Raw genomic sequence first — 21,523 nt, 5'->3', positions numbered from 1 at the left:
TCACTTCATTAGAATGCACGGTGACCCGCAGTGGAAAATGACTGTTTGCGTGCTTGCCTCCTGTCTGCCCATCACATTTACCTTGTGGGGAAAGCACTTATCAAAATGTCGGTTGGCTGATCTTCAGGGGCTGTTGACACAATTATGTTTTACAAAGAACCAAACAATGTCATCTGCGTTGGCGTTTTCAGCGTAACAATCTAAAATTGTGAGGCGGTGAAAATGTCCAAAAAAAAAGTCTTTTATCAACAACATTAACCTGTTGCCTTCAATCACAGCACATTCTGTTTTAGTTTTAACTGTGGCACACTTTGATTAAGTGGTTTGAGGTAAAGGGCACGTTTTGTTTATGCATTGGCAGTTGGTGATAAATTTACAAAATGAAAGTTGTGATGGCTGAGGCGATAAAAAGCCCCGAAACAGTTCTCCTTTGCACTTATATAATGAGATGGAGCCCAATTACCCACAGGAGGGAGCAGGGCACAGGCCGACACAGTGGCAGCTGGACAGTCGACTTTCTTTGTAGAAAACAGGTTAAGACAGCCCTGCACACACTCATCTGAAATGGGTTTGCACAGCTGGTCTGCCCTAATGCCACACTACATTATGTGGCCATTGGCTCATTGTTTCCCTTTGTGCAATTTGTCCCAGGGCTCTCCTTTGTATCTACTTATACTGAGCATTATTAGCCATTCATGTATGGTGCATTGAACTGCAATTACCTGGGAGGCACTTAAAGCCATTAATATGCAAAATGATACTACTATTTTAGGCTTTATGTTTATGTAATACACATGTGCTTTATCTTATCACCAACCCTTTACAATACATCTTTCCATATATCTACATTTATATATAGACTATTTACAGACATACCGTAATACATAACCACCCAGCTAATAAATTTCCACATGCATCAACACCATACAATATAATTGTGTCACTTTCTTTTAAACAGTTTCAACAAAGACCCATTAGATTATTAAACAGTGCTGATTAAAACAAATGGCTTTCATGGTCTGATGAAATATCTCTAGGGGCAAAGGTTGATCTCAGTATTTGAAAAACCATCCATTACCAGGAAAGCAGCTTTAGTAACATACACTTTGTGATTAAATACATCTCGTGCCAACACAAATGTTTAGCTGCTGGGACATGATGTTTGTTTTGGTCTTGCCCAACTTGATTCCCAAAATTATCTTCAATTTCTTCCAGTTCAGTCTCATTTCAGTTTACATAATTCAGTGCTGCTGCAGACAGCTGGTGGTATTGTTCACTGGCAAGTCAGCATTCATGTCGTCAAAAAGTTATCTTAATATTATGTACGTTGCCAATTAGTTTTAAACCTTCTTCTGCTACAGTAAATACAACAAAAGGTGCTATAAATCTACTATGCAATCCATTCTTTGCATAATTGATTCAAGTCAACCAAAACTATGAAATGAAGCAATACTGTCCAGATGAGTTACTCATTACCTTATTAAGTCACTGCAAATTTGTAAATAAGTGCCCCACCATGACCAACTTTCATCTTGTGTGTTTATTTTTACAGGTTCAATAAAAATTAAAAATAAAACCCTTCTGTTATAAACTGATAAGCTGCTACCACCTGTGTCATCTGCATCAATGAAATGAGGCACCACAACTTATCCATTGATTGGAGCACGTCTTTGCTTTATGGAAGCACATAAAAAATGCACAGTGTCACGGCCCACCGCAGGCTGCTCGCTGTTCGATCTGCACTGTCCCCAGTTGACTAACATCTCACAATGGTGGAGCTGGGAAAGAGTGTGGTACATTTAAAAACTTGTCTTGTACTTGATCATAGGAGGCAGTCACACTTTTGTTGAAGCATTGGTTGAGGTGCCTGGATGGGAGAGCTTATGCATATTTGTGTGCCCAGCTGTTGGCTGCACTCTGTTGATCTACAATGTCCCAGTAGACCACACGCACCTGGCAGCAGAGGCTCAAACCAGCCGTTAGCCAACATCAAGGTGTGAGCACAATCTCACAGCAGGAATTAAGCTGCTGTTTGGGTCCAATTACAGTCTAATTCTACAACAGTCCAATTTGACCATACGTGTCTGCAAAGAATGTGTCTGATGATTTTACACAGTTAAGTGCCACAATTATTACATCAGAACAGAGGGGCATTTTTAAACTTAACAAACCAAACTCAGTTAATGATACGATATTGTTATACACAAATCAATTACTGTGTTTATGAAAATTAAATATGAATTTTATGTGGAATAATCCTTATAGTTTAAGTTTCAACAGCAATAATTATTAGTTTTTTTTAAATGGAAAACAAACTACATCATTGCCAATCATGTAATTTTTGATGTCTTGGGTGTAACATTTGTGATTAACTGCATAGTCCTTCTTTTAGAGATAATAAAGTTTAGAGAATATAATTCTTGCACTCTTCAAAGTCTTTGTCCTATTTTGCTTCTGTGGTGAAGTTTATAGATTCTAAACAAGAATGAATTTACTCTACTTGGTTTGTAATAAAGAGCAGATGGGTGGCAGAACAAGCTAAATTACATTCATAAAACATGTACTTGAGTAAATATCTTGGTATCGGAGTCCCATCAGCCCGCATATTGATACTGAAGCCAATGATTAAGCAGAGTATTCAACTCAGAGCAAACATTTCATAATGAGTCCACTGGGAAAGGAAAGGGGTCACAGTGTTTGGGTTACGTTAACAGATGACAAATCACTCCTAAACACCAAGTCCATGGTTATTATCAACTCCAATCACTACCTCGACAATGTTACAAATATTTCCCATTGCCACAACTCAATAAAGCAATAGCAGTAATTAACACATGTAGCAGTGTGATGTAGCTTTAATCTAATCTCTACACAAAAGCAAAAGAGGACAGTGTTGGTGAGAACAGAAATATTTTGGGTACGCATCCGTGTATGAGCCTCAGGGGCCTACTGCCAGGGGCCTCTGCACTAAATACCATTATATAAGAAAAACAGACAGAGGCTCTGAAAATTCTGCTTGGACAGAATTAATATGCACTGATGAATAAGCATGAGTTCATGAATTAAAGAAGCTGGTGGTGAGTCAAGCGAAACAACCTGTGCCACAAAATTATTCACAGTCAGTTTACATGACAAGGCATCTCTTCTAGGTGTGAGGATCCGACTTTAGACATTTTACGGATGATTTGTGAGGTTGTGTTGTTTTAAGGTGTAAGGGCTTGTTTGGCAGCTGAATCTAGCATGTAAACGGAATTAAATTTGCCCTGGGAGTTGTTATAGTGGCCTTCCAGCAGGTCAGGAGGGTTTATAATCCTCTCTTTAAATCTAATATCTTAATAATCTGTTGACTCCTAAACCTTTTGCACACGAGTAAAATAAAGCCTGTGCACAGGGCAATTGCCAGTGGGACGGCAGCTAATAAGATTGAAATCCGGTGTCTAATTTTATCTCCCCTTCGAACTCTTTGAGCAGTGATAGAGCAGAGCCGGACAGAAATACCAAACAGGTTCCTTCGGCCCCAGTGGAGCTCTAGCTGGGCCATTAAAGGAAGCTACACTCTTTTAATTTCCTAACAACCTCTTTCTCCACAGAGGACCTGCACTTTTGTCTCTCATGTTACCCCAAATACCAGCCACTTTCACTCATTTTAATAGACTTCAATGAAGCCATACCAAGTGTACTGGGAACATTTTATTATAGCCAAGTGTCCCCAACCTGTGTAGGTACATGCATTTGTTTCTGGTGGGACACAAGATCTACAACAAGATTAAAGCTACTTGGCTGTGTCCATGAGCAGTTACAATTCATGTCAATAAATATGAATAAATAGTCATAATAGTATAAATATAAAACACAAGATGCCATGTCTTTATTTCTTGTTTACACGTCATGTTTACAAACCAAATCCACACAAAACACGTTATGTTTTGTGTGGATTTGGTTTTATCTAGGTTTTAGCTAAGTAAATTTAATCTAGGTTTGGTTTAATCATGTTTTAGTGTTAGTTTAATCAAGATTTAGGATCTGATAGTCACTGATTTAGATGCTGGAGCAGCAACATGAATTCAGTTTTAATTCCAGTACATCTTATGGTATGCTTTTTTCCAAAGTGAGGAGGAAGTGTGTCAGATCAGATGAGATGGATGTTTCAATCAAGCATTATGTGGCCAGCTGCACACAATTCACATGAAACTGAGCTGCGGCTGAATTCTCCGGCTGCCAGCGCCCAAGGCTGTGCACGTTACAATCTGTGATCCCATCAGTCGAAAAAAGTGCCTCTATCTCCATTTTGCTCATGTTAGTACAGAAGGTGATGCAGGGTGAAAGAGACGGGCAACTAAATACAGCGTACCACACAGATGGCAAAGGGGAAGCCCTCCAATGATGTTTCATCACAGTTTCCACAGGATTCATAGTGTGTGCTGTGATCTTTGATACAGAGTGGGAGCTTGTGAATGAGTGGGAGGTAGTAACACTACAAACTTGTGGGATTAGTCATAGAATAACAGCAACAGACGTGTTTAGAGTTAGTCCCCATTTGTGTCAAGGAGTGATTTGTGAGTAAGATTACAGAGGAATTATAGAGTGGAGTGCAAAACATTTACTACAACATTTTATAAACCCTAAAGAATTTTCCACGTAAAGAGCCACGGAGGCAAAACCAGGAAAACTCTGCATCGTTAACCTTCACAAGGCGATTATGCCCCGCTTAATGCCTGACATCTCATGTTCATGTTTTTCCTTCATGTTATTAAAATACAATGTCAGTAAAATGTATTTATTGTTGACATGAACATGCAATACACAGGCTGTCACTATGACCACCTACAATATACAAAACAAGATAAAATACAATCATCAATAAGTCATTTTTACCCAGTGAAGTGTATATATACAGATATACACACATTTACCTATACATATATACATCTTTGTGTAAACCACAAAGTACATTACAATAACAGGCTGAGGAAGAGCAGAAACAGAAACAGAAACAGAAACAGTGAGGTTTTCACACCTACACGTCAAACTTTCTCTTTAGAGAAGAATTACAATTGAGAAAGTACCTGGAGCAGCCACAGTTAATTTTTAGAGCACTTTTTACGTCTATCTCAGAGAGAAAGGGTATATCCTGTAAATGAATGACTGTTTCTGCAAAATGTCTTTTAATAGACTGATGGATGGAGAGGGAGCTGCTGATCACAAGAATGGTGTCTGGGAAAATGACATTTGTTATTTTTTTGTTTAGTTTAATTATACTTAAAAATAAAAATAAAAAAGATAATTTGAGATCATTGACATGTACCAATGCTGTGGCCTTCTCAAATATTTCATGACTGTGTTCACCTCATTTAACATCCATGTGATAGCCATATGGCTTCTGATATTACATTAATTTCTCATCTAGAAAGAAAAATGGACTGAACGTATAAAGAAAAACTCAATTTAATGTTGTTTCTCTCCACAAAAAAGAAATAATTATAAAAATTGGTTTGTGAAAATTAGTTTTTACAAAAAGTAAACAGCCATGATGCAGGTAGCGGTTGTAAACAGAATAACTAAATACAAGACTTTCACACTTGTTTTTAAGAGTTAAGACCAGGCATTAGGTAATGTCTTAATGTTGGTTAAAGAAGAGTTAGAGGAGTTAAATAACTTTGTATTCTTAAATACTGTAACAATTCACAAATCACAAAAGACCAACCTTTGAAAGTTGAGCTTTAGCAGATTTCCCTCATTATTAGATTACTCATAGTTGTATTTGAATTTGAATGCAGCTCCAAACAACTTTCTTACACTGAGGGGGTTGGCTGTGGACCTTAAAAAAAAACCCAAGCTGATCATTGAAATTTTGAAATGACTGAATGTTGATCTCTATTAACATTTGACAAATAGCACTGCCCTTTTGATAAAAAATATGTATTTTACAAGGCCTTCTGTTGTGGTCATTTTGGGACAGGTCAAAAGTAGAGCTACGATGAAACTTGACTGCTCTGGGAGTGTTGTGACGCGCCTAAATGAGTTGTGGTCGTTAAACAGCATGCTACTGCAGTCCCAGCTCTGTACCTCTGGAGGAGTGCACAGAGGAACAGGATGTTAGACACGGGGCCAATCAAGACCCCCACATCGTCCTCAATCTCAACCTCAGCAGGACAGAGCAGCACACAGCATAACACAATGGTAGGGAACTGGCACTGACCTTAAGAATCACTAGTCACTTGGTTTTCTATAGGATGCTGCTGCAAAGAGGCATCAACAAGAATACCAACAACTGCACAGTATTAAAGCCGCTAAAGAATCTCATAGGGTTGGTGATGGAGTAAAGGTTAAGATATGTAAATTAATCTAAATTTAAAAAGGGCCCTGCCTCCGTTATCAAGTCCATATGACGTAAATACTTTGAAACCATGTTGGTGATTTAATAACAAAGTAAATATGTGGCTTACAATAGGTTAAGGGTTAGGCAAGTAACAAAGAGTTTCTGTTATAAGTCATTGAACAAGTTGTCTGAAAGGTCACTGGATCAGAATGGACGGCAGTTGTCTCAGTCAGTCACATATTGTCCCAAGTGTGAGAAGTATTGTACCATGAAGTATGAAAAGTCGCTAAATAGTAGCCTATAAAGTCGCAGTTTGAAACTATTGTCAAACTTGTGATTTGTAAGAGCAGTTTAAATCCAAGCTTTTATCATCAGTACCATGTCCTCGTCCTTTGTGGCACACTAAGGGAGAGGCATGGAACTGCTGGTTTCTACTTCTCCGTCCTCCAAACCAAACTGGTGCACAGGCGCTGGACAATGAGAGGAAGACTGGCCACAGCCATTTCCTGTTGTTTCAATCTGGCATCGACATGATACTTGACCAAACACTGCCCATTCGGTTTGGTCATGTTCCATTTTACGTGAATATTGATATAAGTTTTTATACATTTTCCTTTTCCAAGATGAGAACATTTTGTGCAGTTCTTTACTTCATGACTTTATAACTCTGCTATACAGCTCCCTGAATAACCATATGGTGCATACTTCCTGTATCTTATTCTACACAAGTTAAACATCGTCTCAAGCCATGAGACGACAGTGAAATTTGGTGTCATGCTTATCATGGCCGAAATAATTGCAATTAATAATATCACTGTAATTATTAAAGTTGCTGAAAAATGTTACATATATGAATAATTATAATTTTAATATTACAAATAAGGTCCATACTTAAACTTTTTGAGAATTGTACCTTGTTATAAGCGAAAACAACCATGCCCCAGAAGAGATCATCAGGGAGAAGTTGTTTTTTTTCTCTACATTCTGATGATATAATTATCTTTGCTGGCGATGATCAGGATTATATAAAATGTCCCATGAACCATTATTGTCGACCCTTTTTATCACGATGAACCATATTATTGGTCCATCCCTAATTGTCTCTCAGAAAGCCAAGAAAGGGGATGGTCCTAAAAATAAAGGAACAACTTAAGTGAATCTGGTGCCTGCACGAGGATCATAAAAATGTTTGAGGTTGTTGTGTGGATATGGAGGAAGGGGGAGAAATGCCTTCATAAACTGACAGTATTACAGGTCTAGAGCAGTGGGAGGCTGTATTCTGTGGGCCAAACACACTAAACCCACTTGTTGGAAAAGTGCCCTCTGAGCTAAACTCAGTGCACGACACCATAATTGTATATCTCCTGGTTTAACAGTGTCTATTGGGAATTTAAGGAAAAGGCAAACTTTGAGGGAAACCTGGGACATGCAGTTCATTCTTATGGCAGTATGTAGGGGCAGTCCAGACTGGGGAAAGTTTGCACCACAGCCTCCTGTCCAAAACATTTTTATCATTCCCTGAACTTCAGCCACTTGCAAAAAAGGATAAAAACATACAGACATGTGTGCAAAAACAGCTCTTGTGTCCTGTAATGTGCTAAATACTGCTGAAATTGATACTTTGACAAATTAGCAACAAGTCACACAAGGTGGCTTCAGTGTGTTGCATTGTTCCTTCTACACATATCCTCCTTCTTAAAAAGGAAATTAGCTAAACTTTAGTAATCATTCATCATCCTGGAGCACTTTTATTGTAAAGTTATTAAAGTAATTTAGACCAAACAATTGGATTTGTTTCTTCAAGTATATAAGCAGTGTAATATTTGAAAATTAAATCTATATTGATAGCCCTCCCCCTGTATGTGAGCAACAGAAGATAATGATATTGATGCTTCGACAGCCCTGTGGCAGTACAGTCAAAATGATCAGTCAGCAGAATCACTACACACAATAAAGGAGGATGTGCGCCGTCTTCAATGAAAAAAATCCAATGGCTCAGACCTGTAAACGACGAGAGGAAGGAACATAACTCAGTGATGCATGCCTTACATCTGTAATAAAATATTCATGAACTCTCAAACCCTTTACAAGTGATCCGATACAGACATGATAAACCATCCTTCCTGAGCAACGCTGACCCAGAAATATAGAAGTGAGGAGCTCTCACCAAGCTTTTGCCTCATAAAATACATTATATAACTCTGTGCGAACAAACTTCTCCTTTGAAGATCTATTCGAAAAACAAGTTCTACCTCCAGCATTTCTGATACATCAGTTTCTGCCAAATTGGCAGGTCTCCAGCACATAACTGGAAACATTGAAAAACAAATAAGCAGCTCCTCAGCATTCGATAGCACGAAGGTAGAAGTGTGATGTAGCTTCACAGACGACCAGAGTCAGAAAATTAATTTGAGGTGGAAAAGAAAAAATATGTTTCTATCAGAGAGTAGTCAAGAGTCAAGGACAAATTCAGCACAAAAGCGACTACATCAACAACTTTGAGAGCCAAAACGCACATTACTAGGTCAAGATTACAGCAGACATTAAAGACCGTGTACAGTGCATCAAGTGAGTGAACACTATGTACAGTGTGTCAGAACAAGGAAGTGGACTCATTTCAAAAGCCTTAAAAACAGAAACTCTAAACTTGTTCAACCAAACCTGTTTTTCTTAAAGTCACCTGATCTGAAATGTAAGATGCAACACTGCTACTAAGCTGCGTGGCTCTAAACATTAGCTCTGTAACAACTCCACAGGATTCGTGTTACAAAAGAAAAAAAAAAAAAAAAAAAAAAAATCACTTGCAGACTTCGTAAAACACAGCTCCACCCACGAGCTGCATTCTTCTTCATCTCCTTCAGGCCAGCTTCCCAAATGTTCACCTCCTTGTTTTCATTGTAAAAGGCTTATCAGATTTGGTCTTTTCAAATTGCACCAAGAACACGTGCTCCTCCTCCCAGGTCATCTCTAGTGAGTGCAGCTCAGCAGATGCACAACACATGGAGGCCCACATCAGTTTACAGCCTCAGAGACAGGACCGAAAAAACAACCGCAAGCACTCGAGTAATACAATGGCGAGTCAAACCAAATCACTAAATAAATCTAATTTGTAAAAGGGCACAGCTATATATACTCTGTTTAGTTTTACAAGAAAAACGAATTTATCTCGGCCATATATAAGGAGTTCTTACGCATTGCTATTTGACAGGAGGAAGCTCCATTTTCCCTCAAATGAACCAACTGGCTTCCTTCCTTGTGTGCAGCATTTTTATTATGCATCTCTGAAGCTGACCTGTGACGTTTTAGTTGACAATAAGTGGTTCAAAATAATCCTATAAGAGCTTTTTTATAAAGGTTGAAACAGACAAAAAAACAACAACACAGTATAGTCGAGTGACCTGAAAACTGACATTAACAGGCAACGTTTAAGCAGTTTTCTTTGAACCTCCCTCTAAATTTAGTCTTGGATCTCTGTGGGTTTCTCTTTTCAGACAGACAAAATAGGTCAAATACGGTCTGTGCTCATTGGGGTACAGCTCCAACATTAGCAGCAGGAGAGCTATCTAACAGATTTGGAAATTGGCATAAATCCAGAGGCCTTCTTTGAATGTGAAGCAGAAATCGCTATAAAAATTAGATTTTCTATTGCCGCATTGAAACTTCAAAAGTCCATTCTTTACCTTTTTAGTAAAATTCCTGACATACCTGCAGCTGTCGTGAGCGTGCCTGTGCATATAGAGAACACACACCGCACTTGATGTGGTTGTGTCCCCTGAGCACATCTGGCTTGTGTTACAGCTGTGACCTGTGCGGTTTGTCCCAGCCCCCATCAGCGCTCTGTTCTGCCGGGACAGCGCAGTAATAACCACTGTGCCTCCCTCAGACAGCCTGGAGATGGACTCCTGCTGACCAATATGTTATTCTTTATCTCCTTCAAAATCCTTTCTAGAGCTGAGTGAAGCTAGTGGCGGTTTCACAGACGTTTATGTCAGCCTGAAGATATATGTCCACTCAAGCTTTGCTTTATGTTCTTTCTCTACTCGTCTTCAACAAAACATTGTTATTTCTGACATCTGCGAGCAGGATTATAACTAATAGTACCTTTTATACTTATTCAGACAGATAAAAAGGAAAGGCTATGCTAATTTTAGCCTTGCATGAGATCATATATAGTAACTGTATGTGCTTCTCTACTAGTGATTCCCCTGCCATTTCTTAAAATGTGTGAAATCATTTATACTATTTTTCCCACTGAAACAGGGCTGTTTTCTCATTAAAAACATACCTTGAGTTGTGTTGATTTCATTCAAGCATGTAATTGGCCAACAGTCACATGGGACAGACCACAATTCAATTTTAAAATCATACGACTTAGCCTTGTTAGGCCTGAATACTGTGTACTATTGATATAATCATCATTTATTAACATTTCATAAAACAGAATGGATGGTCAATTTCATTAGATGCCATTTCAAAACTAATAATACAGAAGAGGAAATAACTGAACCTGTTCTCCAGCTGTAAATATGTGTGGGTGTGATCTCTTCAAGTGAATACACTCACTATTGTCTATTGAATTTAAGTCATTTAAAATCATGCCAACCTGTCTAAATTGGTAGCAGTGTCCATTGGTTAAGTTTGACACAACACAGGTTTCCACAGACAAGATAAGTCAATCTCTGCAGTTCATCTCTGCAGCTGCGCAGCTTTGGAATTTAATGCAGTGAGATTTGGGTTTGTGCTTACTGAAAAATGTCTGAAAAAAGTTTGCATAAGAACATCCCAGAAAAAAGCAAATGAAGGACCAAAAGCAGCAGCACCACAGAAGGTCACTGCCCTCCAACTGATCCAATGTAGCAGGTTCATGTTTCTCCCTGTAAACTCAGAATTATGAAGGAACACAGATAACAGAAAGTTTGGCAATGTTTCTATTGGATTTAAAAGGTCAGTCCTTCTCTTTGAGGGACAGGGCACAGCCAAAGAACCAAGAGACATTTTAAAACATTCATGATGACACTGCACCAATAAAGACTAGGCTACATGCGTAAAAAGTATTAATATTTAAAACCAACTACCATGCCTCACTGCAGTAGTAAGTCCTGGATGAATACAAAATCAGTTTAACAAGAGTTAAAATGTTAAATAGGAAACACTTGGTGAGCAGCACATTATAATGGTGCAGATTAGTCCGTATTTGATCCATTATCACGGTCAGTACAGGAATAAATTTAGAAAGAAGCTACAATTAAAACCCAGCTAAAAATAATGGTGGTGTTGAAAAAAGCACAAGGGCTCCACAAACTGGCATCTACCATCAGAGCTTAGTTATACATTGGTGGTGAGACATTGAGTACATGGGGATGATATGAGCTTGGGACTATCGTGATATTGTAATAGTGTCTGCACTGCGGTTGACGGTCTTCTCAGTGGTAAGACAAACAAACCAGGGCTAATTGTTACCGGTAATTCTTTTTTGTGAGACAGAGACTGTAAACACATATTACATTATAGATCATTTAAACACCACACACTACCAAACTCAATAGAAGTTAAATGCATTTATAAGCTTAAAAAGGTCATTTATATCAAAGGGCAATGATCAGACTAGTGCCTTCATGCATTTATCCATGTGTAGAGCCTTGACACTTTTAATACATCATTCGCCTTGAATTTTAATGTGGTTGTGTTTTAATTAGTCTTTTTCGATGTTTGCACTAGCAGTCATTGGACAATCTCTCCTTTTCACCTTACAAGAAAAACATGATCATACAAAAGACCAGCCATCTACAACCGATTAATTAATTCCTCAAAGGCTTTTCATTTTTCATATTTGGACATGTTTACGGAGATGGCCCTGTTGTGTTAGCAAAACCTCATCGTTCTCTTAATGCACTTCTGTGACATTTCAGACTTCATTTCACACTTGCCATTGAGATGAATCACCAATTATGGCAGAACGACTTCAGTCAGGTAAAGCAAAAGTAAATACTATATAAAGTGTAAAGAAACAACACTCTCCAATTTGCACAGAGTAAATAAAAATATGGAAACACCTGCAAGAGAAGCGTTCAAATTGTGCCACTTACTCTCAGCAGGCTCCCCCTCTCATCATCACAGGAGCAATCACATCCGCACTGAAGATTTTCCAGAAATTTTTTAAGCAGAAGATAAAGGAATCTGCTCTCCGGAGTCCAATTATTGACTCCATACCTTAAGCCTCGCCTCAATAATTCACACCGGTTATAAGTTTTCACATTACATTTGAGAGATGGATTGGAATTTATTCATTTCTTATCAGTCGGTGCAGGACCAACTGTTTAGCTCAGCTTTTAAATTGTGCCTGGTGCAAAACGGAAAATTATTTCTGCAGGTATAAAAAGCAAAAAGATACTTGCCATTTTTCTGTGTTTTGAGGAGATAAAAAACAAAACTACAAAAAGCTATCAGGAGTAACACCACAGAAGTGAAAAAACACACACAAAAAAAACTCAATTGTAAAAAAAATAATAATAAAGATTTCAGAAATTTTGTGATGATTAAATAAAATCTGAGCAGCACCTTAGGATAGTGAATTATCTTTTGGTAAAAAGCCTGAGAACAGCAGTGGTCTGTAAGCCTAAGGGAACAGTGCTGTGTCACGGTGGCTGATAGCAAAGTGTCATTTCATGTACTTCTTTTAACTAGAGATAACAGGCTACTCTTCTTCTAATCTTACCCCAACCAGAATATTAATTTACTTTTAAAAAGGAAGAGGATATTAACATGCTGATTAAACAAACCACATGGAGTCAAGCAGGATATATGAGGACACCGTGTCTAACAGCAATATGTTATGTATACAAGGGCCCAGGGGAAACAGAAGAGGTTCACGTTAGTTGTGGTTTGTCGGGCTGTAACTGCTTAAGGAAGAGGAACATGTCACCAAAATGCCACTGTACTTTGAAGAGAGCAATAACTTATTTATCTTCATCCTTTTCCTCCCACTCCAGGTTATGAATAATCTAAGAGTTCCCCTATCAATTTCACAAGATCAAACACACCTTTATAAAATGGCCATCCAATTAGAAGAACAAATTTCAAATAGAGACCATAATAAGCTCCTAATGGACATGAACACATCTCAAATAGAGACCATAATAAGCTCCTAATGGATCAAGACATTTAGATCAAAAACCAAAATGTCACCATCACATTTACTGTCAGCTTTGAGTGAATTATTCAGCAGTAAAGTACAGACAGTTGTTCAGCTGCTACAAAGTCCTTCTCACCAAAAGGCAATTTCAAATCTGACACTTTCCGTCTCGTCAGTCATAGGCTCTCATAATCCACATTTTAGATGAAAATGCCTCCAGTCGCAGTCCGCAAGGCAAAACTCTGCATGAAAGTGACCTAAAAATTACACAAATCTGTCACTTTAACAAACGTTTGAAATACAACTCAGAATATAAAACAGAAAATTTCCCACAGAAAACCATGATGCATACATTATTTAATTGAAAATGCAATTGTGTAAAAATTAAAGCTCCCTTTTATACGCTTGCAGCACAAGACTGATGATGTGTGCAAGAAAAGGCCTTTATAATGTAAAATAACCACTCCAAGATGCAAGTCTGCAGTTAATGGCAATTTACCGCAATTTACCGCTGTGTGAATCAGCTGTTTCTTAATTGTATTACTTAAGCATAGTGAAATTAACTCCTTTTTTTATTTAACTAGTCCTGGTTTGTAAGAGTAATAGATTTCCATGTTGTTGTAGCCTATAAAACCCTATAAGTACTCTTTTAAATTGAGTAAAGACGTGTACCGCTAGAACACTTTATGGACCATTACATGACAAAACTGTGTGTAGAAAATAAAAGGTGGTTAATTTTCTTTTTTTTTTTTTTTTTAAATCAAATTGCAGCCTCACTGGAGAACCCTGTTCAAATTCATAAGCTACACATTTTATATGCTTAATGTTATAAGAAAAGGTAATAGAAATTATGAGCCCTTATTAAATTAGCATCAGTTCTAACGACTCAACATAAATATTAGGAAATGAAAATTCGAGAAGTGTCTCGCCCAAGTCAAACAACAGCTCATTAATCGCCTTGAATGTGCTCTTATGAAATATTGAAAAAATATTGCTTTAATATAGCAACATTTTTATATTGGTATACAAGGGCAATACTTAGCTAACACTCCATGATGCAGATCTCATTGGCTTTGTTGTATTGTGTAACTGTTCACAAATTGCAACATGGCTCCAGTGGCACTTGAGCCGCTGCTATCAACAAACAAGAAACCAAAATGTCAGCTGACTGCATTGACAACACGTAATCTGCTTTTGTTGGCAACCGCTGCACTGGAGTTTCAAAACCTTCCCGTGTGCAACATGAGAGTCTGACAGTGTTTCTGGAGCTGTGACAGAGTACCACTGTGACAATGAAGCGCGCAGACAGTATCTGAAATGTCTCCAGTTACAAGCATGTGGCTTTGAGCTCTAACTGTAACTGAGTGAAGAGAGGAACATGATGATGGAGCTTTATTTCAGAATTTAACTGTCAACATAATGCAATACAATTTTATTTTAGTACAATTTGCCATGTAGTCCATAGACTTTTTCATGAACAAAGATTTTTAAAGGATTATTGAGGACTTCAGGGACAGGCCTCCTGCTGGTACCCAGAGTCAGGACAAAACAAAAGGAATGAGCGTTTCAGTTTTATACAACTAAAACCTGGAAAGGAAGACGTGAGACAGGCCTCTACTCTTACAATGTTTAAATCAAACTGGGCTTGTCAATCCAGGTTTGTATTGTGATTCTAATGTCTTTCTTCTTCTGTAAAGCACTTTGAGTACAAATTGTGCTATACAAATAAACTTCCCTTGCCTTGCCCTTGACCATGACTAAAAAGTTGAAAAGTGATTCCTTTGAATTAATAAACTATGGTCATGTACTATATGAATCTTTCAGGTTATTATACTGTTGCGAGAATAGTTTTTCAAGTAATAGAAATATTGAAATTAGCAGTACTCTGCAAGACCCACAGCAGGGATTGGAATCTGTATGATCATAAAGGCAAAGCAGCATAACAGAGCGTACAGTATTTTCATGTGAGTGCAGTAATTGCTGAAAAAGAAGTGACTGAATCAATACAGGCTGAAGGCTGCACAGATGCGACTGTTCCGTGTCATTTGCTTGACTCTTCTAAAGCCCTTTCCTCTATTCAGCGCGTGGATGACTGAAAGCTCCCTGTATCTGCTGCTCCAACAACAGACCATTTCAATTAATGCAGCACAATATATTGAAAAGCCATTGAAAATAGTTGTAAAAGGAGCGTACGTCTATGTTGAAGGTTAATGTGTGAGAGTAATGGTTTTCAGTTAACATCTGGAATTAAACAGTTCATATAACCAATAAAAAATGTAATCTGTATTTAAAACGTTTTACTAGCTCAATTTGTGAATCCAGAGCAGTAAACTTGTGACAGAATAAATAATTACTGCCAGTATTTAAGTTGTTTTAGGGTTGTTGTTTTTTTAAAGTTTTTTCAAATTCAGAAGTTTCTCTCATATCTTTGCTTCACTTTTGCAGTATCTTACAGTAAAAAATATAGATTTCTCCGAACTCAGACAATCGTAAGAACTTTATCTTAAGGTTTAATGGGAAGGAGACCGGTTTTTAGTCAAACATGAAACATCTGTTTTTACTTTTTGACGACTCAAAGCTTTAGGCAGGTCTAGAGAGATACCTTAATTAAAACTGTCTGCAGTCTTTCATCTTGGATAGTTTCTTCATTTCATCGCATTGGTCAAACAATAGTCGGTCAGCCTCCCCTCAAGCAAAACAAGTCTGGAGCAACTCAGACTCAGCCAACCGCGACCACACACTCCCTTTGGCCAGATTGTGAAATTAAGAACCAAAAGGGTGTAACCACTTTGTCTGGCCTCTGCACTGCCCAGCCAATACATGGTTAAAGGATTACAGTGAGAGGAATTGGTCATTAGTCAGACACATTTGCAGCACACACAGCATTACCAGTAGTAGTCATAATCACCAGTGAAACAATTTTTATAAAGAATGCTGAGGAGGCCAACACCAAGCAATAGCAACACTTGTTCATCTACTAGACAAAATGTATTCATAACTGGATAAGGAAATGGAACTATCCCACCGCACAGGGTTTGGTTGATTGTCAGTTTGCGTGACACCTCCGACTCAATGTTCACAAGATAACTAATGAGCTTTAACTTTTTAAAAGAGTCTGTGGAGCGATGTCATGGACGATAACAGGCAATTGAGATTATGCGGGAACAGGACATCAGAAATAAGCATCACCAGTGAAGACAGGAAACATTTATCAGTAATGCAAAGCCCACGCCTACAACATGTTGGAAACTTGAGAACTTGGACTGGGTCACATTATTTTTTCTCATATTGATCAGTCACCATTTTCAATTGAAATTAATTAAAATAAAACAATACACTCAGACTCAAACAAACAAATCAAGTCATATTTCTTCCCCCAAAGTCTGAACTCTGTAGACGCCCTCAATGAAAAAACAAAACAAAAAAAACAACAAAAAAGCTGATAACTGACTATTAGAAATGACTGAATGAATTGAATTGGTTACAATGTTTTTCACTGAACAGTCATCAGACCAAGAGTCACTATACTACAGAAGATGAATCAACTTCTACTTTTTTAAAAACAGCTCTTCTTATGCAACTATACTTTAATGAGTCAAGCATTTCTGATCTGCACACTACCATGATCATTATTAGTACTAATATAAGCAGTTATTTAATTTTACAAAGATTATAACTTGACACAATGCAAATAAAGAAATAATAGGAGGTACTGCATTCAATAAATACAATATGCGATGAGTAAAGTACATGCAAAATCTGTAGCTCGCTCAAGTAATTTACATACAGTCAAAACACAAATGACCTCAGGTGAATCTCTCATTTTCAACAACAATTCAAAACACACATCCAAAATAAGATTTTACTTACATGACCAAAGTTAATGAATCCATATTTTGAGGCAATTCGATTAGCTTCCTCTGGACCTCCAGGTATATGGACAGCCCACTGGTTGGTGTAGACCTCCTGCCCCAGCACTGATGACAGCCCACACACCAGAAGAACCAACACAGGCCCCAGGATCAGCTGGAGCAGGCCTGCAGGAGCTGGACCTAAAGCCATAGTTTCACAGTCTCTGACAGGCCAGCCTGCACACAAGAGACCAGGATGGACAGTCACAGCTCACCTACAAAGAACAAACAGATAAAGTAATGAGCTCTCAGTAGCCAAATACATGTTGTATTTAATTCAAACTGAGATAATCACAGGGGTTGAAGCAAATTCTAAAATTTGCAGTTTGAACCACTGCTTTAAACCAGCTTTAATTTGCACAGCATTTAAGTGGAGATACACTTCAGGCCTATAGTATTAGGCTTCATAGATCATGTAGAGGCTCTGCACAGATCCACAGCCCCTTGTGACAAATAGATCTAGCCATTTATCGCTTTACATGAAGAAAATTATGTTTGCGCTTCTCATCAATGCGTAATGAGTCAGGAGGACATTGCATGCACACCGCACGCAGTTGGGGTGAGAGGAAAGGCGTGGAGCGACACGGAACCACGGGGGGGACAGGTAGGACTTTTTTCCTCTCTCAAAGCCTTGGTGCTGGTGAAACATGACGGACAGAGAGCTGCACAGTGGTGCGTCTGAAAGTGACTATGAATTGATTTGGGAATGGAGCTGTTCTATCACTGTTTGTGGGCCTGAGCTAACAGTCAGTCAGTTCATCATTTTTTATTGAGAGAGAAAAAAAACATTGCGGTGGCTGAGCTCTGCACGCTGGGGCTGCTGTTAGTCGTCATCCTCAAAGAGCGTATGTGGCAGCAGATGAAAACTCGCACTCTCTGCACTATAGTGGACCCCGGTGGGCTAAGAATCAAAACTCTAATGTGGACAGATGACCTGATGGGCTGGGGCAGAAATTATATATTTTTTTATGTCACATGTTGACGGAAAGGTTTCCCATATTTATCCAATTGTTGGAAATCCGTCATACTGAAAAAATTAAGACCTGTAACCTATATCTATCACGTAAGCAGTGTATAGAATCGTGCCAAACGAGAGGTAGAAGTACCAGCAATTACTGATAATCCCGAGGAAAGAACAAGTGAGCTGTCAAGGCCAGCACTGATGTCATCTGGTCAGACAGATGACGGTCAGACATGTGTTTAAACACCCAAGAGAGGCCGTGTGGTGACAGCTCACACAAGAAAATGCTCGGGTAAAGCATCTGCAGAGGTGGAGAGCTGTGGCTGTGAAGCCAGCCTCCTCCTCAGTTGGATACAGACACAGTGGTCAGAGTGGCCCACAAAACAACAGTGGCAAAGGACTGAACAGAATTTAACTGAATTGGCTAAATGTAAAACATATTACTGAGTGACTGCAACTTTTGAGTGTTTAGTTAGAAATCAGTTTATGTTTTGATGGAAATCTGTCTTTAATCTGTCATTCTTCAAAATTACAAACCATCAGCCTTCAAGTGGACTAACTTGTATGCATGTCCCACTTGTGGTTCATCTCTTATCGTGTGTCTGCATTGTCCCTGTGAAAGAACTGCGCTGACTTAGTTACTTTGGCATTATTACTATAAATATGCTTCTAGGAAAGACATTAATAGACACAAGCAAGTAATAGTTCCTTGTTCAGAAATATGCTGTTTTATTAAATATATATATATATATATATATATATATATATATATATATATATATATATATATATATATATATATATATATATATATATATATATATATATATATATATATATATATATATATAAATATTATGAGACAATGAGAATAATTACACAACAAAGTATTAAAATTCTGAAGCTCATTTTGTGCCAGTCTTCCCCTGACCATTTTCTCTTACTGGAGTCTTCTTTACTGCTTTGCTAAGCTTATTAAGTATAAACAGAAAAAACAGCTTGAATTAAGAGACAAAAATCCTACCAAACATTAATTACATGTTTACTTTGCGTCTCATTGGCTGCTGATGAAATTGAAAACAAACATGAAATCCCATCATTACCGGTTGGTATTAAAGCATCCATTAGCAATCAAAATAATAAAACTATAAAAAGTTAGAAAGTTGAACAGAAAAAACTTTGGCCAGTGCTGGAAGTAAACACAGCTGCTACTGACAAAATGGCTTTGACTTTTCAATGGGACTGGCCTCAAACGTCAACATGCAATGATCCAAACACCATCACACTGTGCTTTCACATTGCAGACAAGCTGTGAGTGGTGGTCTCCCTTGTAAATGATACCGTATGTCCAATAGTAATTATTGAGGGAACAACCAGTAGAAGCCAAGGTACAATATAATTAGCCAGGTTTAATTGAACTCTAAGGATAATGTCTGCACCATTACAGCATGCATCAGGGCATTAACGAAGGGGTCTGTTTACTTCTTTGTGATTTTATTTACATTTAAATGGGTAAAAAGGCCATTTAAACACGACAATCAGATGCTCGTTATCGCCTGTGCACATATTGTGGCATATAATCAACAGTAAGTGACCCTCGTAATCAGCATTAGTAATAACGGCCATGATACAAACCACTCATTTAGAACAACAACCAACAACGGCGGGTCCTCACTAGCAAAAGTAAGAGGAGACACTTAAAATGTCACCACACTGGCTTTGGTCCATCATCTACAAAATAAACCTAAACTAATTAGCTCCACAATATTAAGTCTTATGCAAATAAACTTTATGGTGAGGTGCCTTATGATATGTAGCATCTTAATTTCCACAAACAAAATGTGCACTACATTAGAGGCACTCAGCCATTAAACCAATTTAAATAGTGCAAATGATGTCAAGCTAAGAAAAACCATGCCAAACAGGTTAACCAGATATAGAGGTCATAGAAAATGTGACAAAGACATGAGTTGTACAGTAAATATCCTCGGGGCTTCCTACACAAATCTATTCATCTATCATTTGTCTGAAACATCTCTATTATTACTCACCAAGAGGCACTGCTAATTTAACCAAAACTTACCAAAAAGAAACCAAACTAAAGCTATTTTTCATGTTAAAAGTAGGCTGTACTTGGCGCTGTAGGGATGTTTGTCTTATAACCCAGTGTCTACTTCATGTCATGTCAAAGTCCATAGAGTTAGGCTCCTCTATACCACGACCATAGCAGTATTAACCATTTCAAAGTTGAGCCAAAGTGAGCTGTAATCTTCTTGTACAAACAGCAACATGTAGCGTGGTATAAAAAAAGCTCAGAGTATTTAGAGATTAACCAAAAGCAGAGAAACTGCTCACGACACAGAGTGCACACTTTGTTGTGCGCTGAAGTTGGTGCCTGAAAATGTCAAGTCAGCTGACAAGGGTATTGTAAAGACATCGGGCGGTGGACTCACCTCAGACTTTACAGCGCAGGAACAGGGACTAAGAGCTGAGCCGACGGGACTTCTCACTTTGACAAATGCGTCCGAAATTGTACCGATTAACACATAGTTGACACCGCCTTCAATTGACTCTAGCCTTGTCACAGGTGCCTCCCCTTTTTCACCACAAGCCCACATTTATACCGCCCTCGTTGGCTCATGTTTTACTCCTCATTTACATTTATCACAAGCCGCATTTTCGATGGTCTAGAATGACCACACAGACCAGGCGCAGCACAGACGACGTCACCCCGGAGAGTGGAGGACCGACCCTTCCAGACAAAGCACACTTGCCTTAAATGTCGATCCGTAAGGCTCGAAATGCCCACACTAGTCTAGGCTTTCCCCGTGTCAGGACCCCGGTGGTACCAGGGGCAAAAACAAGCGAGCAAACTCAGCAGCCACGCACCCAAACAAGTCCCTCACTAGCTAAAGCACAGGAGAAACTTAACTCGGATCAACTTACCCGCTTTCATTCACATCATGCTCGGTCTGGCGTGTTTAACTGTCACCTCTCGACGTTAGAAATGACCACGAAAAAGCAAAACGGCAGGAAAATTGATAAGAACGAATTGTTGGTTATAAATAGTCATGATACCCCTCTGGTGTGCCGCTGAGTGGTCCTCACGAGCCCCAGGAAATGCGTCACAGACGCTCCTAAGCTACACCTCCTGTGAACAGCAGCACTGTTACACTGCCATCTGCTGGACACAGGCGGTA

General features: G+C 38.5%; 1 protein-coding gene across 2 annotated transcripts in view; it reads right to left on the bottom strand.

Annotated features, from left to right (window-relative positions):
- The window catches only part of furina (furin (paired basic amino acid cleaving enzyme) a), a 49,865-nt gene extending 28,389 nt beyond the window's left edge, over positions 1-21,476 (bottom strand). Inside the window, exons 1-2 of one of the 2 annotated variants that reach the window (XM_033986989.2) lie at positions 21,270-21,476; positions 17,322-17,577 (exon numbers count right to left, since the gene is read on the bottom strand). In XM_033986989.2, coding sequence (XP_033842880.1) covers positions 17,322-17,513 — 192 coding nt within the window. In that variant the 5' untranslated portion in view covers positions 17,514-17,577; positions 21,270-21,476. Of the gene's footprint in view, positions 1-17,321; positions 17,578-20,776; positions 20,955-21,269 lie in introns of those variants that run through there. The other variant, XM_033986997.2, reaches the window with a different exon arrangement.
- Between the last annotated feature and the right edge of the window lie 47 nt (positions 21,477-21,523).

The sequence above is a fragment of the Periophthalmus magnuspinnatus genome, chromosome 3 (genome assembly GCF_009829125.3).
Source record: "Periophthalmus magnuspinnatus isolate fPerMag1 chromosome 3, fPerMag1.2.pri, whole genome shotgun sequence".
Taxonomy (NCBI): Eukaryota; Metazoa; Chordata; class Actinopteri; order Gobiiformes; family Gobiidae; genus Periophthalmus; species Periophthalmus magnuspinnatus.
Note: the sequence above shows the minus strand (reverse complement) of the source record. Positions and strands in the feature narration are given on the sequence as shown.